Source organism: Dufourea novaeangliae, unplaced genomic scaffold (assembly GCF_001272555.1).
Source record: "Dufourea novaeangliae isolate 0120121106 unplaced genomic scaffold, ASM127255v1 scaffold56, whole genome shotgun sequence".
Classification (NCBI taxonomy): Eukaryota; Metazoa; Arthropoda; class Insecta; order Hymenoptera; family Halictidae; genus Dufourea; species Dufourea novaeangliae.
In genome coordinates this window covers 4348237-4375246 of record NW_015373942.1, presented here as the reverse complement: position 1 = coordinate 4375246, position 27010 = coordinate 4348237, and the positions used below count along the sequence as shown (strand labels likewise).

At 36.8% G+C, this 27010-nt stretch overlaps 1 protein-coding gene across 2 annotated transcripts; it reads left to right on the top strand.

Annotated features, from left to right (window-relative positions):
- The first annotated feature begins 193 nt into the window (after nucleotides 1–193).
- LOC107185905 (serine/threonine-protein kinase minibrain) lies at nucleotides 194–26761 on the top strand. Of its 2 annotated transcripts, none has more exons than XM_015573680.1 (8): nucleotides 194–394; nucleotides 18600–18856; nucleotides 19707–19875; nucleotides 20258–20425; nucleotides 20525–20811; nucleotides 20889–21035; nucleotides 21693–22125; nucleotides 25239–26761. In XM_015573680.1, exons 1-8 carry the CDS (start codon nucleotides 235–237, stop codon nucleotides 25694–25696), a joined length of 2079 nt encoding a protein of 692 aa, XP_015429166.1. In that variant the 5' UTR covers nucleotides 194–234; the 3' UTR covers nucleotides 25697–26761. The 2 variants fall into 2 exon arrangements, with proteins under 2 accessions (XP_015429166.1, XP_015429167.1); XM_015573681.1 differs by lacking the exon at nucleotides 25239–26761 and adding an exon at nucleotides 23147–23219.
- Nucleotides 26762–27010: the final 249 nt, after the last annotated feature.

Here is a 27010-nt window from a genome sequence, read left to right as displayed (position 1 = left end):
AGAAGAGAGAGGAAGAAAAGGAAGAGAAGTGTGGTGGGGGTAGTGCGCGGGTGGTTCGCGGAAGAGGGAAAGAAGGAAAAGTGAGGTGAAGGAGAAGGAGGGGAAGGAAGGGTGTGTGCGCGCTGTGAAGCGGTATTGAGAGGGCTGGCGTGGCCCCATGTTGTGAGCGTCTGAAGACTGCCGGGGGCAGAAGTGAAAGGGTGGGAGGGAGGGAAGGGTAAGGGTGCCGCTGGTATGGAGTATGGAAGCGGCGGGGGCGGAGGCGGGGGGGGCCGCGGGGGTGTCCAACCAGCCTCAGCTGCCGCGAGGGGTATGGCGGGGACAGATACTACCGATGCTGCATGGCACAAACACGAACAAATGATCATTATGGAATCCAGGCATAAGCAACAATGTGAGTATATATGTATAGACATATATGTATACTGCCTCTAGAAAATTATGACCCTCACTTTCGATTCACAGCAGGCGACGACGTATCGATACACCTTACTTTTATCCTAATTTTAGAATCAATTGAAAAATTGATAAATATAAAAAGATCATATTTTTATTGGCAAACAAAATTTGTTATGCCTTTATAAAGACTTAGGAACACAATTATGACAGTATAACGCAAAATATTGCCTTTACTCTAATTAAAAAAGAATTAAAGTTTAATGTTGCGTTTACGAAGCAACAGCTATTAATGGTTAACCTCGGCGAGTCCTCGTTGTTTCCATTGTTGTGCTCTAGTTTCGAGGTTTTTTTTTCTGTATTGCGAGTGGCTTCGAACCCCTTGTCTGCCCGATACCTGGTCATTATTATTGGACAGGATACAAGAGGAATGTAGAGGGGGGAGTTTTAGTGGTAGGTACATGGATAATAGTGTTCAGTACACGTGTGAAATGGGAAGAGGAGGGACGCTACGTGTGGTTTGTCTCAAGACTGAGGAGTAAGTTCAGTTTTAATCGAATATGATTTATACGAGGGTGATTCTAGTAACTGAGCCGAGCTACAGTTCCAAATGAAGTTAGAAAATAGAACGTGGAGGACAATTTTGCATTGTTCAACAAGCTATATCTTCCGACTGTATTATTTATATGCATCGGTGCACTTGCAAACTGCAATTGCACTTTTTCTTTTAAATGGAACATTACGGTTGTTTTTGCATAAATTGATACCTTGTGTCATTCTGTTACGAAGAAACCAGTATACTTTTAAAAAACAAAGTATTTGGACATATGAGGGTTAACGTGAAAATATAATAGGTTGAATAATAAAATCATTTCTGCTGATAAGTAACTCACTGAACGATGATAAAATGGTGTTAGTAAGGAAATCGTAACAATTGTTAGATTTAATAGCGATTGAGTGTCTCTGATAGAGTCGCGAAAGTAACAGATTTAAGGTCACCAGACCAAATCGTGGGAATGACCAGACATTTTTAGAGACACCCGGTACTCACTTGCGGTCATCCCTCAGGGAATCTTTAGGGGTCCTATGAGCGAATACTGCGGAGTTATAGGCTTGGAAGGCTTCAGAAACGAGCGTGCAATGGAAAAGCACCAGTGGTGCCCGAAGGCACCCTCAGCGAACCTCAGCCACTCTACGGGGTGTTCTTAAACTGCCAGGATAAACTCTATTACCGTTTCTACTTGCTAATCGTATCGACAATCTTATATTAATATAGTTTTACAGGTCGTTTCTTTTCAAGTCTTACGAAGTGCTCGAACGATTCGTGTTGGTCAGACCGTGAGCTAATTGTTCATGCACGGCAATAATCGTTTAGACTTTTATACGATGATCAGCGGGGAAAGTTTTCAGAAAAAAATTAGGTCATTATACGGTTAATATACGTAGTAATTTTCTATATATCTCTGTGTATCGATAACTTCTAGAGAATCAATTACCAAAACTGTTTTGCCACGACTTACAGTTTTCGGTTCATTTGGGTCTATTTTTGAGATTTTTTAAATTCTGTTATTCCTATACGTACAGTAGAGAATGAATTTTATTTTAGTAGATTGATACGAAAGAAGTAGTTAGTATCACTTGATTGTTCTCTGTAGAATGGAAACAATCGCAATTCAATTTTGGCCATTTTAGCTACCATTTCTTCTATGGCAGCGTGTGGTGAAACTCATCTATAGTAATTCGTAGTCTCTTTAATTTCAAAATAATTTTTGCTAAGATATTACTTAAAATATTCTCTACCATTTTCTATATAGAATATGGTAATCTCAAGTAAAACGGAGACTTTAACGAAACCCAACAAAGGTTTATTGTATCACTTTCAATTCAAGAGAAAGTTCCCTCAGTAGAAATGAATTCCTGCGTTCATTTCCTTTCAAAATAAATAATAAAAATCTCGATTCGTATATATCTACAAGTATATTATACAATTAAGATTTTATACAATTTATCGCATACACGGTTGTTTGATTCTCAGCCCGCTAAAAAGTTTAATAAATATCAATGAAATTCTAATATTATTTAGAACTAGATAGAGTTCTTAATAAGAGTAAATACGATTATATTCGACATCGTTTTCTACCAATTACTCCATCAAAATTTCTGTATTTGCATAAACTTCTACATTCTAACAATCACTTTAATTCTAATTAACAGAACATCGTTGTATCGTGGAATAGAATAAATGATGAAAGAAGGAACGTGTCAATATTACAAATAAACATATCTGTGGCTATAAGGAAAAACATCATATGTCACAAATTCAAAAATTCCAATTTTTGCATCAGTTGGCCTGTAAAATATAGGATTTATGAATTTATCAGAAAAAAGTGCATGAAAAAGTTCGATATGTTCCGAAAAATAATACAATTTAACCACAAAAGAATATTACGCGAATCGAAGGAACTTTATGATCGTCAAAAGAAAACAAAGAACCATTGCTAATTAGAAGAATTGGTGTTCAGAACTTTAATAGACAATATCTGTGATGTGAAAACCATGTGACATGTGGCGTTTTTTCTGACAATTTACAGACTATAACACGATCGAAAGAACAGGAGGGCCGATTTATAAGCAGCGAATCAATGTTGGCAGTAGTATAGTGGGATCCATTTTTGGACTGATGCCTGATTGGCGACTCTCGAAAAATTCAAAGAACTTCAGTCGCTGGACTGTTCGGTCGGCTACTGACTGATATGTATTTTCGACTTGGCAGTCTGTCTCCCCCCCTACCGTCGTCTCTTTGTCTCTCTCTTTTCCACCAACTTCATTTTGTATCGCTCGGTTGAGGCGCCCGACAAAGCCGTTGAACCTGTAAGGTGGAAAAGCAATTGTGTCCCTGCGCGAGGTCAGCTTTAACACTGCTGACTGCAGTCGCGGTCACACTGGTGCCGTTAACCCTTTCCGACCTGAATTATTTTTTTCAGGCAAATAAAAATATTTCTTTTTTTTTCCATATACATATTTCTTGAATGTCAGATAAATAGGAAAACGAGAAAATATTATTAATAAACAAAAACGAATGTTCATTAAACAATTCATAAATATTTTAATTTAGAGAATGTGTATCCATGTAATGGTAAACAATTAAACTCTACAATACGATGCCATATTGAATTTTTAGGATTATAGTATGAGTTAAGTTTATCAAATGTGGAATCCTGCGGTCAGAAAGGGTTAAATTATATGAAAAATAAAACTGTACGATTTCTGTGCAACAATATTTACAGTCTTTTGACACTAGGAATTACCGATGGATATGATAAATTTTTGAAAATATGCAAATTTATAAATCAAGTAATTTCTTCACTTTCATATTGCAATAGAAGTTGTAAATGATATGAGAAAATGCATTGTTATAACATTTTTAATATCGTTATATGAGCGTACTAACCAGTCATTTTGTCTCCTTTGGTAGTTCTAGTGTTAAATATAATTAATATTCAGTTAACAATCCAAACAATTAATATACAGTTCGGTACGTAAGCATGTATTGGGGTTGGTGGGAAAGTTTTCTCACTATGCGACATTAAAAAGAAAGGAATAATTTTTAAAATAGTAACAATTTAATTCCACAATATTACCAACCCAATATATATTTAATAGAAAGAACTTAACCAGATATTTTGTATCGCTATACTGTCTCAATAATTAACCAGCCAAAGAAAAGTTCCTTTAATAGTTCCTTTAAAAGTTCCTTTAAAATAATTCTGCATTGCTCGGTGTAATTTGACGCAGAAACCGTATTCGATTTTTAGTTATGTTGTTTGTTGCAGAAATTTGTGAATTAACTTGACAAGAATCGTTTACGTGCATCGCGTTATTATAGCGACTGGTGCATATATTTTCTCTTAACCCTTCAGCTGTGGCGCGTTCTAATAGAAAATTATCCGCTGCGTGCAGCACGTGAGCGACTGAGGTGCCTCGTTAAAATCGGGAAGACTTCTTTATTTTGTGCAAAAAAAAAAAGAGCAAATAATCGAGGCAATTTGCGGTATTCGTGTATGTTTCAATAGTATCCGTAGAGAATTTAACGAGGACCGGCCAATTCGATTTCAACTTAACCCGCTCACTGCATCTTTTTGGTATCTTGTACAGAAACATATTTGTTCATAAAATCAAAAAGCAGTATTCATTTGAAGACTATTTAAAACATTTTTAAATGTATTTTTTATTATTTTTTTTTTTAGAGACAGTATGTTTGCTTATGATAAATAATGGCACTAGTAGTCACATCACAGTAATACCGTTTTTCTAATGTTTCGATGCCATTTGAAGAAGGTTCGTAGAGAGATAAGAGGTTCGAGATAAATTGTATGGAAATTTTAACAATAATCCAATATATCAATGGTGTTATGAATCAAAGAACTTGAGATCGATGGCTTCACGAATCCGTAATTTTTTGTTTCTTTCTGTTGGTCTCTGTTGACCTGTTAAGCTGGTACTTATAGCTCTGGACACCCTCTGTAATGCACGTGTTGCGTGCAGTGCAGTGAACCACATTTTCCTTCATAGAGTTATTATGACATCGTTACGGCGTGATAAGAGGGCGCGTGAAATAAATTTTACCATTTGTGACCTTGATGTACTTCCTAGAGAAATATATAGTATACCTTGATATAGATTAATATATCGACCTTGATATACTTTCTGATATCTTTTTGTTAGAATATAATGTTGTTTATTCTATCATTCTTATAGAACTGATAAGAAAACGAATTTGTTTAATTTCTCTTTGTCCTAAAGGATATTTCGTTCATCAACCCATTAAAGATCTAGCAAAAAAAAAAAATACAGTGTATTTTACGACGTTAACAATGTTAATATACAGTTTTTTTTATCTTCTCTCCATTTACAATATGTGTATTAATATAAATATCCTTGCATAGTGCATTTGTGTTAGTCAAGATAGATGAAACATTTTTTCTATATCTGATGCAAATGTATTCGTGCTTACAAGTAGAAATTGTAAGCAATGAACAGGCACGTTAGCCAAGTCCACTCAATACCATGTGTATCCAATAGATCTTCAAAGTCAGTTATCTCGAAAACGAAACTCTATGCACACAAAAATGATATTCTGACATTTTTCGATTAATTTTTGTACATAGAATTATCTGTTTCTTGGTTGAACCACGAATTTTACCGCATCCCGTACATTCCGATCTGTCTTCGATGCTCTCGATGTTTGAACTCGTATAGTAAAGCAGTGTGAATTTTCCTTCTCGTGAATACTATCTTTTATGTATCTTATTTATAATACTGATCTATAATATTGATATGGTATGACTCGATCACATGTAATAGAATAATTCTCTTGAAGCTAGATAAATAACAAATCCTTCGATACACGACACTTGGATGTTCAGACCAACCATGTGTGATGCGACACGAGCAACAACATTATTCCCACGACTGGGGGGATCCCCCTCTGAAATCAATCAAAACAGCGTAAACAGAACCTAAGCAGAGGCTCGTCTCCGGATAAAAAACAAATTTATGAAGGACTGAAAATCTTTCCGCCTTACCATGAATGTTCCGAAGTGGACCCAGGTACGTCACACTCATCGAGACATTACTGTACATTCCTTTGGGAAGCATACCTTACTGGGTTGCATACCTGATTGTACTATGCAATTTCTGTCTACTTCACTTACAAATGTATCACGGTTCGACTATCATGTTTCCAGCAAACTAATAATTCCCTTCAATCTTGTATGTCGCGATGGAAAGTACGCGGAAATCCACGATCGGGAGAATCACTGGCGAAGTCTGACTAAGCGACGTTAAGACGTCATCGGTGTGCTTTGCCCACGCGATCTTTATCTCCAAAATTCAAGGATGATTACAGGACACATACCAACTATGTTTCCTCTATTCAAGTTCCCCATAGTCGATTGAAGGAGAAGGTCAAAGTTGTTGAGGTCTTTATTCCCAAAATCCGTGGATCGTCACAGGATACATTCCATCTAGCCAAGTATGCTTCCTCTATTTATGTTCCCCATAGTCGACTGAAGGAGAAGGTCAAAGTTGTTTAGAGAATTTTTATTTCCAAAATCCCAAGATCATCATAGAATATCTTAGTTTATCGTGCAACCAATTGACTATATTTCTCATCCGTTTCCCACAGAAAATAATATATTTTTATTATTTACTTAATTTCAAATGTAATAATTCTCGTTGTTGGTTCATGAATGATTAATTACTCCGTTTATGCAAAAGAACCTGAACAGCTAAATTTCGATTCTGGACCACTGTGTGGCCGCGCCGCGGCGGGGGACGCTGATCTCGACCGGTTAAAAAGAACAGGCACAAACTCGCGGTCACCTGATTTCAAGGCGACGCCGGGTATTCCCCCGGTGTCTTCGCCCGCCTGTGTGTCCGTCCTCGATACTTTCCATTATATCCTCCAAACGGTGTTGATACACAGACAGTCAGGGGCCCGTTCTCGAACGGCCACACTCTCTCTCTCTCTCTCTCTCTCTCTCTCTCTCTCTCTCTCTCTATTTCTCTTTCTCCCTCGCCCCATTCTATCGTCTCGTTCTCTCGACGCAGCTCGCGCCGGTATAGAAGACAGAGCAGCCAGTCGGTCGGCGGTTGCTCCACCCCCGTGCGACACGATCAATACGCGACTCTCCTCTTTCGCTATCGCGTTCACCCCCTATCTCATTCACACGCACGCACACACCTGCGCGATGGAGCAAAGGAGAGAGAAATAGAGATAGAGTGAGTCGGCGCGGCTGGTTTCCTCGTCCAGTGCACGCGTCGCGGCGGCAGTCGACGGCCCCCGTAGTCGGTAACGGTTACACCGAGAGCGAGCAACACCGCCAGCAACAGCACCCGATGATCCATATGTCAGTACGCACAGAATGGCGGTCATAGTCACTGATTTTTTTTAAATTTACAGCATTTATTAGTAGCCAGGATAAAATGAACTGTGTAGAATTTTAGCTTCCAATCTCGAACCGTTTCCGAGATAATTAATGGTAGTTTCGAAACATTTGAGGAAATCAGCTGACACGACGTCAGTCTGATCGCAATAATTTAGAACGTCGGTCATTTTTACACGTAGAGCTTTGATTTTCAGCTCATTTTAGAGATAAAGGAATGCTTTTTTTAAATGTGTGCAAAAATTTTGTTTTTGTTGACGAATGTAGTAATAATTATGGTTAAGTTTCCAAATGCCGATTTGACACTGTTTCCACCTATGGATCAATTTGAAAAAAATACCGTTGGATTTCTGGAATTTTTGGCTTTATAATGCACTTTTCAAAAAGATGGAACGAATTCGGGAACAGTGTAAGGAAAAAATAAAGTTTATCAGGATGTACGTCGCGCGGCGTGTGTAGATGCCGCGATCAGCCAGACAGTTGCCACGCGGTCATACTATACCCGATACCGTCTGGACGACAATGGTATCGCTTTCCCAAGATGGTCTGTGAACATTTCGTATGACCATTTCGGTAATTTGTTAATATCATTTTCTTACTTCGGTAATTGATTTGCATTTGTAATTAGCGAAAATACATGAACTCAATTGGGAATCAAAGAACGTCAATATCTGCAGACATTTTAGGATAACTATTAAAATATAATAATATGATAAAATTGGAATTTCGACTTCGACCTTTTTTTCGACGATATTCCAAGCGGTTAAACATAACCATAAAAGTAGGTCCTCTGCAAAATTCACATTATTGGAAGTGTATTTTCAAAATGTAATATCCGGTAGGTAAATTAGAAAATAAATTGAAACTTGTAGTTAAACTCACCGCAAAGTACATAATACGGCGACTCCATTTCAATTTTGACGTAATTTCAATTAAAAATTGAAAATTATAAGTTTCAATTTTTTTATGCATTTACCTACGAGATATCACGATTTTACATGTCACGTTTTTTAGCAGAAGAAAAAAGGGTCAAAGATGAGGCACCAATTTTATTTGATCATATCAATGGGATTTTAATAGTATCCTTAAAATGCCAGTCTGTAAATAATGGCGTTCTTTGATTCTAATGAATTACCGAAGTAATAAAATTTAGGTAGAGTAAACTGTACATATATCTTTCCATATTACGATAGGTGATAAACCTACAAATTGCTGATAACAGTCGAACGACATGTTGACAGTTTATCTTGGGAAAGCGGTACATGCTATTAGTACGACCGCGTGGCAACTGTCTGATCGCGGCCGTTTGCACACGCTGCGCGACTACTTTTTTTTTCTTAAACGCTCCCGAAATCGTTCCATCCTTCTAGAAAGTGCATATTAAAGCTGAAAATTCAATGAATCCAATGGTAATTTTTCCAAATTGATCCACGGGTGGGAACAGTGTCAAATCGGCATTCGAAAATTTAACATTAATTATTACTATATCCATTAACAATAAACAACATTTTCCGAATACATTTGGAAAAAGCATTTCTTCAGCTTTAAAATGAGTCCAAAATGAAAGTTCTACGTTTAAAAATAACCGAAATATTGAAGTGCTATCAGGTCGGTTGATTTCCTCCAATTTTTCCAAAATTCACCGTTAAATATCTCGGAACCGATTCTAGGTTCGAAAACAAATTTTTACACAGTTTATCTTTTCCTGGTTACTAATAAATGCTGTAAATTTGAAAAAAAATCAGTGACTATGATTGCAGTTCTATGCGTTCGGACGTGGAATGGCTCGCCAGTCGGAGCCGCTCTCAACTGTTCGTTTCGGAGAGCTGTCTTTCTGTTGCTATGCTGCCTGCCCTTATCCTCTCCGCTTCTCCTTCTGCCTCCTGTCGGCTGGCAGAGGGGAGGGGGGCTCTTTCACGCGTGCCGTCCTCTCCCGCAGGATAGGATCCTGCGTCGCGTCGACTTGCCTCTCTTTCCCGTACCTTCCCCTACCCCTTTCTTCCTCGCGCACACGTCGGCCCCCCGGTTCGAAACGATTACCCGAAATCGCGCTCCTCTCGCGCGTACTCCCTTCCCTCCCCGCAACGCGTCGCCACCGTCTGCACCGTCGATGACGGTGTGTCTGCTGCATGCACCGGGCCCGGTGATGTCTCAGATTCTCGATTTTCTTGTAGACGAGAGGCTGCGCACGGGAATACTTCATTGCAGGTTTTTTTTCCTTTAAGGTTCGGTCGCATGTGGAGGATGGTTAGCTTCTAGGTTGCAACGGGGATTCGCTTGGAAGCGGTGTATAATGAGATTGAATGGAGTTTGTGGTACTATTCGAAGGATGAGTTTGTAATGGAAATCAAAATGGTGGAATGATGTTTAGAGATCAAGGGATGGTGAAGATTTGGACTGTGCATAAGTTCGATGATTATTCTATGATAGATTTTGTTTGTTTTATTAGATCATGGTTCGGAGATTCTTTCGTTTGGAATTCTCTGTTGGATGAGTTTAGAGTTCATTTATTGGATCTTTTTTTTTAAACTGTTGAATCTCACTTTGACACCGTGTAGAAAGGGATTCGACGGAATTTGTGGAACTGTTTGGAGAAGTTTCTTGTGGCAATCGAAATGGTGGAATGATTGGAGATTGAGGGGGAGGTGAAGATTCTGACACTGTATACATAGATTCGATGAACATTCATATAACAGATTTTTCTATTTTTATTTTGTTAGATCACAATTTGAACACAATTGGAATTCTTGGATGGCTTTGGAATTAGAACTTTTTTCTGTAACTGTTGGTTAGGGTATTTTGCCTGGTGATTCTACATTGGACATTGTAGTATTTATGTGCTTGTTTTATGTTATTTTTGATAGGTCGATTTTTCATGATAATGATTTCATGAAATATAGTATTATCGCTCAGAATTATTCGAACAATATGACTTCTGGAGTTCGTGACAATGTTTACTTAGGTATATATAGCAGGTAGTTTATGGCCATTAGCCGATGGTATGTATTATCTTTATTTAGGAAACCGAGCCCGTTGGGTTTCTCTGTTAATTTCGTATATACACGTATAACCGTAATGTACTATTCTCCGTTCAACGAGTCAGTAAAAATAAGGAAAACATTCGTGTGCTAAGCTCAGCTATTGGCTGGCAACTGTCTCTGTCCCTGTCCCGCCTAAATGGCCGTCACCTCTCTTTGTTTATAGTTACTGATTCGACTCGGCCCGTTGAATGGGGGTATAGAGAAATGTTTTCCGTTTTATTGTTTCTTTAGGACAAGAGTCGTATAAATACGAAATTCACCTTTTTCTGAATCATTTCTTGTTCGTACCTTGGCGAAACAACATTCGCTCTAACGTGCTGAAAGTCTCGAAAGTTGCAGTGATCTTATTTGAAAAACGTTCTGCAATGTGTGCGTGTGTGTTCTTTGTGGTGTAGGCTATTCGATCGGTTATACTGCAAATAAACTAAAGATGTCGAAAAAGCAGTGTGTTGAATGTAATAGAAAAAAGTTCGAGTACTTTTAAACGACACTGTGTGTTGTACGTATAACGTTGTAGAAAAACATTTTATATTTAACTAGTAAATATACTTTTTTTTTGAACCCAATGGAACTGTTAATAAAAAATCAAATTTCTCTTTAATAACCTTTTCAGATTAATTCGTAAGATTTCGAATTTTGCATAAATATCTACGGTTGACAAACGTTGTACACGAAAAAACTTTTAACTTCTGAACAGTAACATTCACAATATTGTTAATATAATTGGTAGTGAAGATAATGAACCAAATAATGAGTTTACTGGACAACACGTAAAACATTTATATTCTTGATAGTGAAAACGTAAACAGTAGTTATTGGTAATCAACCTGTTGATAAGTAATCTTTACTGTCAATCGTGTAATACTAGTATATTAGGTATCCCAGAAGTAATACTATTTCCTCAATATATAAGTCACGAGCTAATAATCAAATTTTCCCCAGAAACTAATAAATAATATGTTTTCAAATTCTGAAACAGGTCTTCAGTATTTACCAACGAATTTCGTTCAGTGGTTATTTGTAAAATATCTTCGTAAAGAACTGCAGCTTACTAAGAGGATCACCTTTGAGCCTGTGGATCGCCTACTCGAAATTTCTTGGAATGTCTTTAGCACTGATTCACTCTAATAAACTCTCCATACACCTGAGATATGTTTTTCGCAGCTGCGGATGCGTTAACTCCTTTCTTAAACTCGCATAACACGCAGAATTTCCTCCCTCTATCATTCAAGTGTACATTGTTCTAAATTCTACTATTAGAAACACTATTTAATTTATGGGGTGATGACACAATATTAGGTTGTAGTGAAAGTTTAGGCTATTTATGAAATACATTAAAGAATACACAGTAAATCACATAGCAATTTAATTTTTTTAAAAGAATATTTGTCAATTGGATTTTACAGTTTCTGAATATGTGTGCTGTCAATTTCTCAGGATGTATAAAATTTATTCTTTTTACTTTTTGGTAGACAGAACCTGTACAGCAAAATTTGATTTGTTTTTATGGGAACGGTTGTTAATAAATATATATTTTATGTAATATAGATATGTACATCGTTCATTGAAGAACACGTAGAGAAACGGTGCCCTAACGATGCAATTATCTGTGCAGCGGAACCGTTTCCTTAGTTTACCTCAATATAGGAAACCTTTTTTTTCTGATTATAGTACATACAATACGATGCATGACTGCCACGTTTACCGTAATACCAACCATGATCTTACCGCTTCCATTACGATACACCCTTATTATTTAAGTATTGCCATTGAAATTGTGGACAATTTAATACAGCAAAATTGCATAAATTGCCCTTTGAAACATCACTATTAAACAAATTCTTCAATAATCATTATAAGGTTAAAAGACTTGTAGTATTTACAATTCGCGAAAGATTTAGTAGATCCTTTAATCAACAATTTTAAGTTTTTTGGTTTCTCATTTCATTTTATTAACCCCGGTAATTTTTTTTACCCAAATAAATTTTAATTCAACTTCAAAGATTCCAGTTGAAATTAAATTTCTTAGGAAATTATTAATCTCATTTTATTTAAAAAATTCATCGAGAATTAAATTAATTTTTAGCTTTTACCTTTAAAAGAAAAGATAGCTCACGACCATGACAATACGAACTCTTGTTTACGTCAGATAAGAGTAATTTAGTTTAATACTTCTCTAAACACAACGACAGGGAATATTTCCAGTATAGTAATTCCTTCAACACAATTTTTGTAATCATTTTACAATTAAAACCCATAAAGTGTGATTTTGTTTTTATAGTTCTACAGATAAAATCCAATAGATGATTTTAGATGTAACACCTCCCACTATAAATTCTGCTACTAGATAATAACAGTATCATCCGCAAGGAACGTACATTAGACGACATTCTTTGAATTCATATGACTGGAAACATCTAATTGCAACATGAAAAATGATTCAGCGAAAGATTACGATTAATCAGACATTGATTATTTATTCTTACACATTATAGCGCACAAGTATCTTCATACACATATTCGCTTTAAAAATAAATTTTATATTTCACTTTACTAAAATTTCTACCACTGCTTTTCGAAATTTCTGTTCACAATGAAGATCAGAGAAAAAACTAAAATTCAGAATCGATTATCAAAAATTTCCAAACATTTAAATACATTTTACTAAAATTTGTGCAAAATATTCATTTGCAATGCAAATCAGACCACATTTAAAATTGAGAATAATTCAGTTACCGAAAATTCTCATAGTGAAATGTCAAATGAAAACTGGTAAACTTTTCTCTGATCAGACGGCAAATACGATACTTAGGAGCAGTGGTATAATCGTTTGAATTTATCGCCATTGTAATTAGCACACCCCCAAGATGTGGCTCTTGTAATTTACGTCGATTTGTAATTAATTTGATTAGATTGTAACGGGCGTCGATACCACGAGACGACGCGACGATTCAATAAACAGACGTGAACGTCCGCTTGATACGCGACCGTTTACATTCATGAAAATGCCTACGTTAACCGGATGAACGTCCCATTGAACGCGTATATATTCTTCTGGTATCTCAACAATGGTATTGTGTACGTAATATCGACTGGCTTGTACGTACATAACGGTCTGAGGTAGCAATTTTAAATGCGACGGATGTTGCCGATCGTTTTATGAGAAATAGCGGTTTCCTAGTTCCTCTAGCTTCGATTCGTTTTGTTCGCGCGGTTCGAACGGGACGCGGAATTCCTGGCTTGAGGATCGCCTTTAAGACACAGAACGGGAAATAAATTCTTTGTTTCTTAAATTAATGATCCATCAGTACAGTTACCAATAGAATTTCAAATTTATATAAGTATTTGTAGAAAATTATAAAATAAAAGTAGTTCTTGCTGATCCGGATCACACTTCGAACGTATATTTCTTATATTTGGGCACGTTCGAAGGATAAAATCAATAATACAGGAGTGAATCTTTCTTTTAGTGTTTTTATTTATGAAGGTGAAATCCACCTTTCGATTTTTAGTGACCGAGAAAGTAGATAGGATAATGTTTTGAAATATTTAAAAATGTTTAATGTACATTGATACATGAATTTATTTTAGTAAAGTGGTATAAATTGGACACATTATCATAGGACAATTTTCATTCCATTTGAGCTTCCGTGTTATCCCTTAATTAAAATATTAAAACTCATACTTGAGTCACTTTGTACGTATGTTCTATATAATGTTGGGGGCACGAATAAGTAATCTATTATATCTTTCTAATAAACTTGTAACACAATTTAAATTTAAAACATCCGTCCACCCTTTTTTTTCTATCAAAATGGAGGCGAACATTGAAGAATGAGGAAAAATATCAGTGGAACAGTTTCTCGAAAATAAGTATTCAATTTTACAAAACATAGTGGATTGGCTTACGTATTGGTACAATTAATAATATGTAACATAAACTGTGTATGTTTCTTTGAAATATTACATGTGCTTCAAATACAGTAGCTGTTCAAATATGTAATTATAAGCAATCGTGTAATTACTTCAACAGTACCTAACGCATATCCATAATCGTCGTGTAATGGGACAGTACATGTTCCCGCCATTTCTTCATCTATGTCATCGTCTTCTTCAACAAAAATAGATCAATACTATCATTACTGCTTCATAATTCTATACCTTTTGTTATCTGCAATTTTCAATCCCAGTATTATCACTTAAAGCGTTGCACAATTCACTTAAAGTTCGCTTAAGAGATGGTATGTTTTCTTACGCTTCGTCTGACGTGTAGATATCACCTCGTCACCTGTTGACTGGGAAAGACCAGTTAACTCGTCATTCACGTTTGATTATACCTTCTGTGAGTTTCTCACCTTCCTATTCATTCACCCACCGAATCTTTCATTCAGTCCTATCGAAACACTTGTACTGGTACAAGTTACATTCCTACACGCGTTTCTTGCAGAGGAAATTGCATCAGATCATTTTCATACGTCCTCAATCGTGCCAGTATGAACATCGAAGCTCGAAAAGTTACGCTGGTAACCCAATTTTTTTCGTGTCTAAACAACTTATATAATGTAAAACTAGAAAACAATAATCTTCAAGTATGGATTAACAATTTTACGATGCTTTAACATTCTGGATTTTCTTTTATTATTTAATTGTCTTTATTATTATTATCATACATTAACTTCTTCTTGATTATAACGGAGTGGTAAACAGTGAGACGCTACGTCATTCACGTGACGTATGTATGCTTGTGTAAAACTTTCGAAAAACTCAAAAATTATTGTAATATATATATATAATACTATACCTTGTATTACTAGATGACGATTAGATAAGGGGGCGAGTACATTACACCTTCTTACTCTATTGGGCGTTAGACAATCGGATATCCTATAAACCCATAAAGTCTGCAATCTAGTAATCAGTTATTAAATTGAAACGATAGTTTAGTAAAACTGAACTTAAAACTTTAAAAATAAACAATATTAGAATAATATAAATAGGGGAAACTTACCAATGAAAGTTAGTAGTTCAATGGATAATTGTGAAGTTACATACGTCGACAACTGAAAGTCAAGACTTGCCAAATTGAAGTTGAAAGAATCGAAAAATTGAAAAATTAACAAAATTAAAAGAACTGTCTAAAAAACTAGGGGGGCGGACTGTGAACAAGAGAAAAGAGCAAGGGGGTAGGCTGGGAAGAGCATGCGACCACCAGGATCGAGGGGCGACTTCCGATTTTTTTTTTAATGTATACTATGAGTGCACGTTTGTCCCTTTACCGGCAGTGCATCAGTGGTAGTAGTGGTGTTACCTGCGAACAAATAAATAGTTTTAAACATCGTAGTACAGAATAGGGGAATGGATCGGGGGGCGACTTTTGATAAATCGGACTCTTCTACAGTCGACGCGCGTCTGACCGTCGCGAGAAACTTATTGGCCGAACGGCGAGGGCCCTTATTGCATAACAAACGTCTATAAATAAATGTCGCGACGTGTCTCATTTACCCGGTGCGCAGGGGCGATGACTGCTCGGTGAAGCCGTACGAGGAACGTCCAACCGCCGACGTCGCGTTTACAAATACTCAGCGGGGGGGGGGGGGGGGGGGCAGTTTTAGAGGAATCGCCACGTTGTGCATGTATATATGGGTGAAAGTCAGTCTATATCAGGAAACATGAATGAAGCGGAATGCGTGCTGGTTATCGCAACCAGCGCTCTCCGTGTGTTGGGTCTTCGTGACCCCGTTGCGTGGATACTCAAAGCACATGCACCGTATGTAACCGTCGTGACCATACGCGCCACCTTTCTGCGCGGGCCCTTGGTAAACTTTTCAGTGGACACTGGAGCCTCTTAAACCTTTAACGCCCAGTGTTGCATCGGTGCAACACTCATTTGAAAAGTACGTTAAATTCTGTCGTCGTTTAACGTCTAAGTTTTGTCAGCACTGACACGTAGTTTCACTGATGTGAAGTAGATCTCCAGGTTTTCAGTTGAGGAGTATTCCATCGAAAAATAAATTTAAAAAAAATGAAAGAATAGGTGTGTTTAATATCGATGTTTTTGACTTTAAAGTAACAAGATACATACAATATGTACAAGCGGGTACGAAGTGATTCCTTATGAAGAAATAAGAACAAAATGTGGAATAAATTTTTTCATTTAATTCGTAGTTTTCGGGAAAATCGACTTTGACAATCTGATAGATGCGGGTGCAATTGAATAGGACTGGGCTAGCGCGTCTGTTCATTGCATTCTGTTTCTACTTACTACTATGATGAACGCACGTGTTTCGGATTAATTTTCGAAGTCGATTTTCTTGAAAACTAAGTCTTAAATGAAAAAAATTTGTTTCTCGTACTTTGTTCTTATTTTTTCATCCTTTCTGGAATCATACCTTTCTGGTTTTTTTCGAAACAAGTATTAAACTTCGTAAACTTAATAAAACAGATTTATACAAGTTTCAGTAGTAGGTCTATATTATACTACTAGACTGCGGCTATTAATAAAATAATTCTGATATAGCTTGATCCATTCTTTTATTTTGTTTTCAGTCAAACAGAGCTCTTAATACAGGAAACAATTTTATATTTAATTCCTGACTATGTAAATTACTTTGTAAAATATGCGAATTCGCGTAAATACCCGCAGTCCGTTTATTATTCAAACCGCAGACAACGCGCATATTTTCACAGTACATACTCCACTTTTACAGCACCTGAACGTTGTAAATTAAGCGCAGGGGGTTAAAAACCACCATTCAACTCCTTCTGACACCAATGCATTTTCCAATCTTATAAAGCATTCATAACGCACGCACACACACTTAGCCGCAAAACACGTAGCGCGACTTAACATTGTTCTTTAACGATTTAAACCGCGGTAAGAACCAAATTGATCAGTTAACCCCTTAAAAGGAGGGAGCGAATCTAAATCGGCGCAACGAGCCGTGTGCCGAGCGAAATGGATGCATCCGCTTGGACGGCTTATCTGCATTTCAGTAACGAATTACGATTATTAGCAGCCAGTCTTAAATGATCTAGAAGTAGTATTGGAATAAACAAGCTGCAATATCACCTTCTATCGTCAAAATTAACCCCTTTACCCTTTCGAGAAATTAGCAGGACTTCCTAGAAACTTTTATGCAACATTCAACGAATCGTAAGACTTTAGAACAATACAGAGTGTTGTATTAAATTGTTACGATTAGGCAAACCATCGGTATCTAGGTAAAATAATATACTAAACTGGAATATTTCGTGATCCGTACGCAATGTGTTATACCTGAGGGACAAGGTTTAGCAGATTTGTAAAGTTAAACAGCCAGTTCAGACGATACGGTTTTTTGACCGATCCGGTAATTTTGCCAAATCGATAATAAAACAGCGTTTGTACGTTTCCGTATTTTTACCCAAAATCCATCTTTCATGCGTACATGTAGTTCCTTTGTTTGTACGTGTGAGTGCTGCTTTCAGCTGTTACCGATTCGGCAAAATTACCGAACTGATCAAAAAACCGTATCGTCTGAACTGGCTGTAAGGGGCGACACCATTCACGAGATGTGAGTTAAGTAGGCCAGAAGTTAGGCTTGGATAGTGCACAAGCCGGTTAAACTGTTCTATTATAGTTTAGGCTTCTATGCAATAAGGGAAGAAAAATATATTTCACGATGAAAGTAACGGGGGCTGAATTATACTGGAGCTTCCTAAGGGCCTGAAGGGGCTTTTAGGCCTATCCATATCAACTTTCTCTAAAGAGGGTCGACCTAATGCATGATGAAGGTCTTTGCGGTTATAACAAAAAATGTTACTAATTCGTTATGTCTTACCCACTAATTACAATAGTATGGTAGTCCTTTATGGCACGTAGTCCACTGTAGAGGTCTTTCGTGGCACGTAGTCCACTATAGAAGACTTTTGTGGAACGTAATCCACTATAGAAGGTTTTCCTAACACATAATCCTCTGTAGAAGGTTTTCGTGGCACGTAGTCCACTATAGAAGGATATCTTAGCACATGGTTCACTATTGAAGTTTTTCGTGGCCCATAGCACACTATTGATGATCTTTCGTTACACGTGTTTCACTATAGAGGCCTTTGGTCATGTGTGATCTGCTTATAGAGGTCACTCGTAGCCGAAGGGTTGTCGGTGTAATTGAAAGTCAATAAAATTGTCCTCTAGCTTTTACCGATTATGACTAATTCTATGTTGTTTGAATTTCAGTAGGCGGGAGGGCGGGAACGGGCGGAGGCGGAGGTGGCGCACCTCTTTATGGTCGTCTGGTTGCAGAGGAACCCCTGCCCCCCTCGGTATGCGGGGGTGCAGGTGCCGGCGGCGGAACCGGTGGGGTTCCCCAAGAAACTCCCGCGGATATTCACGCCATGCAAGCCAGGATACCCCATAGGTTTCGTGATCCAGCCACCGCACCCCTTAGGAAACTCAGTGTCGATCTCATCAAAACTTACAAGCACATCAATGAGGTAAACGATGTTTGTTTTTTATTCTACATACATTTATTCAGTTACTTTTGTTTTTATTCTTCTTTTATGCTTTACGCCTAAACGATCGGTGAGGTATTATCACCTAGTTCCAACGCGGAGAATTATTCAAAGAAAGACAATGATTTAGGGGGGCATTGTTTATGTATTCGTTATTGTAGTTCACATCGATTCGTAGTTAAGTTCGATTTTAGATTAATCGTTTGAAATACAACCTTAGCTCGAATGATAGAAATTCGAAATGTTGAAGACTCATTGAAACCAAAAAACTTGGCATAAACAAAACATTATGACACTAGTCAGATAAGGGAGTAAAAGAGATTCGTTTGAAATTAAAGAAATTTGACAGATAATATGCTTAAAAATATGTTATTTACACACTATATATATTAATGCGACAGTTGTAATTCTTACACATTTTCAATAAATGTCTAAACAAGTAATTTATCAGTTATTATTACACTGCATACATTTATGCGAATTCATATTGTTTTAATTTTATGACCTTTTGGGAAGGAATACATGTTTTCTAAATCAAATTCAAACGATGTATTTAGCTTCATATGCTCTGGATGCTTCGCAAGATCTTCAGTATTACTTTGGAGAATTCCATACCGGATAGTAAATGTAGCGCAAATAGAAATTCGCCGGTACAAAAGTCGGTCATCAAAAACCGGTCTACATAGAGTATTTCAGAATTATAGGTACAAACTTCGATGATTGTTAAAAGTTGAAAAAAGGGAACGAAAAAGTTTTAATGAATACGTTCTGATACCATTCTTGTACGTGTTATTTTTTTTGTAACTAATTAATTCATGTTCACCATTTACAGGTTTATTACGCTAAGAAGAAGAGGAGGGCGCAACAAATGCAAGGAGAAGATGGTTCTCATAAAAAGGAAAGAAAATTGTACAACGATGGCTGGGATGACGATAATCATGATTATATTATCAAGAATGGGGAAAAGTTCCTCGATCGCTATGAGATCGATTCGTTAATAGGTAAATCGATTATAAACTGATTCTACTATATTTGTGTATAGTAAATGTTTCAGGAAAACAAATGATGCTTATAAACAGTAACATACGTAAAAGTAATCGGTAAAGAACAGACAAATGAGCAGACGTACGTAACGAATTAGCAATTCATATACTCCAAAAGTAATAAAGTAAATAGAATATTAAAAAAGATAATACATATAATAAGTAGAATAATTAGGCAGAACTTTAAATAATTCTAAATTACTCGTACCTTTTATGTTTAGTAAAACTAAGCTATATTGGTATATTATGCCAGCAAACCATACACAATATTTTAGCAAACTACCGATAAAGTCTCACGGTTAAAATGCCAGACGATCACAATTAAACATGTAACTTGCAGGTAAAGGCAGTTTCGGCCAAGTAGTGAAAGCGTTTGATCACGAAGAACAAACGCAAGTGGCAATAAAAATTATCAAGAATAAAAAACCTTTTCTAAATCAAGCGCAAATCGAAGTGAGGCTATTGGAAATGATGAACAGGGCGGATACCGAAAACAAATATTATATAGGTTTGTGTCCGACACAGTAATTACCAATCTCTTCTGTTTCATAGTCGATCGTAAATTAAATGTGATTCGTGTTACGAGAACCATTTTTTCCAATTGCAGTTAAACTGAAAAGGCATTTTATGTGGCGGAATCACTTATGTCTGGTATTCGAACTGTTATCGTATAATCTGTACGATCTACTTAGAAATACGAATTTTCGAGGAGTGTCGTTGAACTTAACAAGGAAGTTTGCACAGCAACTGTGTACTGCCCTTTTGTTCCTGTCTACACCGGAATTGAACATCATTCACTGTGATCTGAAACCCGAAAACATACTTTTGTGCAATCCCAAACGAAGTGCGATAAAAATAGTGGACTTCGGTAGTTCGTGTCAGCTTGGACAGAGAGTGAGTGTCGGTCATCGTCTGACAATGTTCTTTTTTAACGTGTTCATTCGATTAATTCTGAACCGTTTTGCGTTTAGATATACCAGTATATTCAGTCGAGGTTTTACCGATCACCTGAAGTCCTGTTAGGAATACCTTACGACCTTGCGATAGACATGTGGAGTCTAGGATGTATTTTAGTTGAAATGCATACAGGAGAACCTCTGTTCAGTGGGGCCAACGAGGTAACCGAAATAGTGTAAAACATATTTTTTTCTTTTTAAGACTCTCAGAAGATGAACTGGTCAACTTCATCTTTGGTAAATTTTAGAAATTTAATCGCGTTGAATAGGTTTTTAATGTATCTTGTAATATAAAACCTATATGTTGAATAATTTACTGTGTATTTGTTTGTTCGTGTAGTTCAGGTTACATTTCGAATATTCTATATTTTTATTTCTTGGAGTTTGTCGGTTTTATTTCTGAGAGTCTTAGGTCAGTGCATAGCTCTTCGATGCACGTTTCATTCATGATATCTAACACTAATCTCGATAGTATTATGTAATGTGTTTCACAATATGTAAGGGTAGAAAATACTACTGTAATATTATATTTCCTATGTTATATCAGTCGTTTAATATATTCACATAAGGTATTATTAAAATACCCACATATACATATATTTACTTGCGTTAGCAGGTTCAATCATGAAGTCGATTAAAACACTAGTAACAACAATAACTCGTAGACAGAATGAAACATGACAATCTTCTTATGCTAAACTTTTCCTCAGAAGTTATATCTTCATTTTACGAGATGTCCTTTATATTCTCTGTCAATAATTGAGCTTCCAATAACGGTTTCAATCTTACGGATTTATATAATTCTCCCATTTTTTTCAGATCGATCAAATGAATAAAATCGTAGAAGTACTAGGAATGCCACCGAAACATATATTGGACCAAGCGCACAAAGCGCGGAAATACTTTGATAAAGTCCCCATAGATGGCTCGTATGTGCTGAAAAAATTGAAGGACGGTAAAAAGTACAAACCTCCCGGTACGAGGCGCTTGCACGATATCTTGGGCGTCGAGAGTGGAGGCCCTGGTGGTAGAAGGATAGGTGAACCTGGTCATTCAATTTCCGATTACCTCAAATTCAAAGACTTGATTCTACGGATGCTGGACTTTGATCCGAAAACAAGGGTGACGCCGTATTACGCACTTCAGCACAATTTCTTTAAGCGTACAGCCGACGAGGGGACCAACACAAATATTGCTGCTGCCAACAGTGCTAACACGAGCCCGGCAGTGGTGTCGATGAGCCAGGATCACGGTTAGTTATTACAGACCTATCGATACACATAAAGTATCATTTTATTTTACATATCAGATCATTTTTATCCTTCGAATTTCGAGATTTTGACCGATTTACTGATGGTCCTTATTTATAATTAACATGCTTTATATATAAATTCTTACTCATACGTTCTCGTTACAGTTCAAACTGTACTGTAGTTTCCGTAACTTTCTTTGATCGAAGAACAATAATATTATCTAATAATCGACAGAAATATTAAATCATTATTTTCATGCAGATACCATCATCTTTAAGGGAATTTTTCATAAAGAAAATACATACATACTTCAGAATGTTGTAGGGTATATGTAAGTTTTATTAACCACGTGTCTGAATATTAAAAATATGAATAGATCTTAATATGATGCCATATATCAGTTGGGTTTATTTGTCATAGATTCTATTTATATCATATACCACCTTTTTCATACCATTTAAGATCCTCGAGTTTTCAACTTCATAGCTTTATGATTTTAATAGATTAAAAATATCATTAGTGTGGCAGAGTGAAAATGTTAAGGATATTCAAAAAATTAATCGTTACTTAGTTATGTACTTTTTACACAGTTTATTACAATTCTCTCATCTTATATGACTATGTTTGTTGCACAAAAAATCAGTCAGAACATAAATAATTCTCGCCTGAGTCTCTACAGTTTAGTATCAGATCAAGTCAGCTACAACTCAACATTTTATGGAACTGCTCCATTGTATTGAAGATTTAGGCAGGTTTTAATTTGTGCAGAAAATAAGACACTTTTATATACTATTGGTTTACTAATAAATTGCGAAGAGAGTAATTAAAAAATTGGCCGTTAACTGCACATTTGTAAAGAGATCATTTGATCGTATAATAGCCAAGCGCAAGGACCGTTTTGTTAATATTTGATTTCATCAAATTATAAAGTGTTTAATAATCGATTATTTTAATAGTACACTCTTTACTGATATCTTTTATTTTCTGCGCAAACTAAACAATACTTGTTGTTGCCCGTAGATATGATGGGGGGACAGTACGTGGCTCGATGACTGTCGTATCCGCGGGGCGGCGACGACCTGTCCTAGGCCCCAACCCTAATCTTACTTACTAACATAAGTAAGTTCTGTCTAACAAACAATCCTACAAGCTAAAAAAGACTAACAATGTCCCTGATAATCATATCCTGGCCTCGGATGTAATATGCGAAAAACCTTGCTTGCTTGACCAAACGAAACTCGCACTTTTAACTCTCTGAAACGAGACACGGATTCACGTTGATTGCCCGTGCCTCTAGACTTCAATACAATAATTCCTCTACAATATTTGATACATCTGCAATAAAATTACTATCTTAGTTACCTAAGAATGTTCTTGTCGATATGACGTGCTACATTAGAATTACAAAACTAGTAAACATCAAATATCATTGCTGGAATATGCTTTTTTTTCCAACATATAGGTTATGAAGCATACGACAATTGTAATGGCCGTTATGGCATGTGTTCCATTGTATGCATATGTAACATTTTAGTCAGTTGATTTCAAAGAGCATATTCCAACTGGACAGTATTTGAATTGCATATATGTGTTAATTAAGTTTTTATTCTGTAGAGCGATTACTTCATTGTCTTGTACTTTATTTCATGCATGTTTTAACTGCTTGCATATAGCACGTTTAGGAGTGCATCTTCGTCAAATATGCAAGACATTAGACTTTGTCGTTAAAGTGAGAATTCTTGTGTGCCACGCAAGAATTTCGTCTACCCATAGTCTGCACATTCATCCCTTCATATTCTATTTTGTTCGAATAATTTTTTGACTTTTTATATATGTTTGTTTTAAAGGGTAAAAAAACAGTATATGCAATCAAGAGTATCTTCACTACTTATCATGGTATATAAAATTCATTTTATGTAGTAATTACACACAAGGTGTCCCGAAAGCTATAACAATTTAGGACAGTCAGGAATCTCAGGATGTTATTCAAGATAATTCATTTGTAATTAAATATGGATGCACATACCCAGGATTGCAATTTATTTTTAATTCACAATTTAATATCTGTTTTATTCTTTCAGTATTAATCAATTGTTTTAGATTCGTTTTAATTTATAAACCATTATTTTCTATTGTTTTAATTACATGGCTCCCTCTTTATTAGGTGCTGCACTACTAACGGGACACTCTGTACAAATTTGTGGATTTTAGTACTCGATATATTTTACTAAAATTTCATCTTTGTCTCAAGAAAATTCAGCAATTGTACTGATACTTGTTGTTAATATATTAATATAATATGATAAAAAGAGTAAGGAGTGTTACAAGATTATCGAAAAAAGAATATTCTAAATGAAAATTTGATCATTTGAATACATTTTTTCTTAGTTTTTAAAAGTATAATCTTTTTCTGTAATCCATCTGTTCAATTTTGTAACTAAAAATGTTGGTTAGGACTTCATTCTTCTTCATAAGACTATATAACCAATCCTCTATACAGAATTTTAATTATAATTTTAAATAATAAAGGGTATGTCATAATAATTTAGATTATTCAGAAAAGTATGTAGAAGTTCATCAGATCTATTCTTGTCTTCCAACGACTATGTTTGTATGTGCAATCTCAAAATTGGATCATCATGAATGCTTCTTCTTTAATTATTCGCAATAGACCATAATTACAAACTGACATCATATACAAAGAAATATATATCGGAGCTAGAATGAATAATTTACCAAATGCAAATTCCTGATTATATATCAGTAGTTTATTACCCGGTATATACCTCAGTTTCATAGTTACCAGTGTAGAAACGTAAAATTGAACGGTTTGTCACTTGTGGTAGAACACCGAAAGGGGGGAAAACCGGCGAATGAACTGAAAGTGAAAACGATTAAGTTGCCTGTACTTGTATATCCCTGTAGTACATCTTTTTTTTACTCTCTCTGGAATATATATTTTTTTTTCTCATGTGTTTTTTGACTCTCCCATAGTGATGTTCTGTCGTTAAGAGCCTAGTAATTCATTGGATGATCATTTGGGTTAGCGTGTGACGGACCCGTTGACACTGTCGTTCACTGACCCAAGGTTCTTTCTTTCTTGATGTCCCAGGACTGGTAACCATGTCAGGACAAGGAAGCGGCAACAGTGGCAATCCGATGCAAGGATCAAGTCTCCCTGGTGGCTATCAACCGATGGAGTGCGAGTCATCGCCTCGGCATCTGGCCAGTCGACGTGTCGTGACAACGAGCTATCCGTCAACCTCGGCCACCGGGGTCTCTGCATCCGGGCCAATGTCCATGCAGTCTGTAGACAGCTCCCTGATACAAAGCTCTCTCGGATCGTATAATAGCCTAATTCTCCCTGGTATACCCCATCTGCCCGCGATGATGACCTCGCCGATGATACAGCAGCAGAACTTCTACAATTACGGTTATCCGACCGGCGACGGCCACGGGATAGTCAGGCAACCGTCGACGGTCTCGGCCGGTAAACAGAGAGACCCGGAAAGGGAGGACAGTCCTATGGTCGGTGTATGCGTCCAGCAAAGTCCGGTTGCTATTCACTGAACGGAAAGAAAAATATGAGCGAACACACGAAGCTACCGACGACGGTCGATGATATATAGATGAGATACACGTCGTACTGTCGCCGCGATCGCGCGCGGTACCGTCAACAAAATATATATTAGGGTGATTATACATACTGTATATACGATTGATGATGATGATAATGGTGATGATGATGATGATGATGTTCACGACGATACCGCGGTAAAATGAGAGAAATCGTAACTTGGTTATGAAAAGAAAACAGAGGAGGAGAGAAGTGTAAGAAACCACAAGGGGAAGGGAGGGAGAGAGCAATGAGAACGGGCAGTTAGGAATTTGAAGGTCCTTCCCCGTTGCGTTGCTTTGCATTTCGTCGTTAGTGTCGGCCGCGCCGCGAACGATATCCTCGAAGTAGCAATACGAGAACGTGTGTACACGATGCTGCTGTCACCGCGTGAAAAAAAAAGTGTCACGTTAGGAATGCTATATCGACATTGGTATATAAAAGTATACTGTTTCGATTATTCAAAATGGGGACAGACACATGCTAACTGGCTGACAAAGGGGGAGGGGGGCTTAACCAGAAAGAGATAGCTCATCGTGCAGAGAGAGATGCTCTTCGTTCGTTCGTTCATGAGAATGAGGGATTTAAAAAAACATAGAGTACACGAGCCGGCTTCTAAAGGAAATAAAAGACCGAGAAAAAGAGAACAATCGATTCGAAAAATAAAAAGGAGTATCACGAAGGAATGCAAAGGAAAACACGAGGGAAGTCTCCTATTTTCCGTTTGTTTTTCTTTACCTTTCTTAGTCTTCTGTTTGTCTATCTTAAGAAGCCGACTGGTCTTACATTTGGGCACGGATACACCGCGTCCGGCGCGCTGAAGCTTATGAGATACTTTGCTTATTGAGCACGGACGGACAAAACATGGTCTAGTGAGGATGAACCCAGCTGGCCTCTCGGGTCCTGCCCGATTCTACGAACACTCCATAAAAAGAATGCTTTATGTCGCGTGCAGAGAGATTGAGAGATTGAGAGAGAGAGCGAGAGAGAGAGAGAGAGAGAGAGAGAGCGCGCGCGAGAGAGAGAGTAAGAATAAAAAAAAAGAGAAACGTCGTTAACAAAAATTTTGGCAACCAAAACTGTGTGGCCTAGAGAGCGAAAACGTGATAATTACTATTATAAAGATGCATAAAAAAAATAATAACAGGAGGAAAAAAAAGTAAGAATTACCAGTGTAAGCATATACTCCAATAGAGTTTTATACACAATGTCACGAATGTAAACGGTTTAGCAAGTAATTGCTAGCAAACAGTCGCGTCGAATGCTAG

Excerpts from the sequence above, each read along its gene's own strand:
- LOC107185905 (XM_015573680.1), top strand. The coding sequence starts at position 235 with ATGGAGTATGGAAGCGGCGGGGGCGGAGGCGGGGGGGGCCGCGGGGGT. Across the intron at positions 18,857-19,706 it reads CTTACAAGCACATCAATGAG|GTTTATTACGCTAAGAAGAA; the intron begins GTAAACGATGTT and ends CACCATTTACAG. Across the intron at positions 21,036-21,692 it reads TGTTCAGTGGGGCCAACGAG|ATCGATCAAATGAATAAAAT; the intron begins GTAACCGAAATA and ends CATTTTTTTCAG.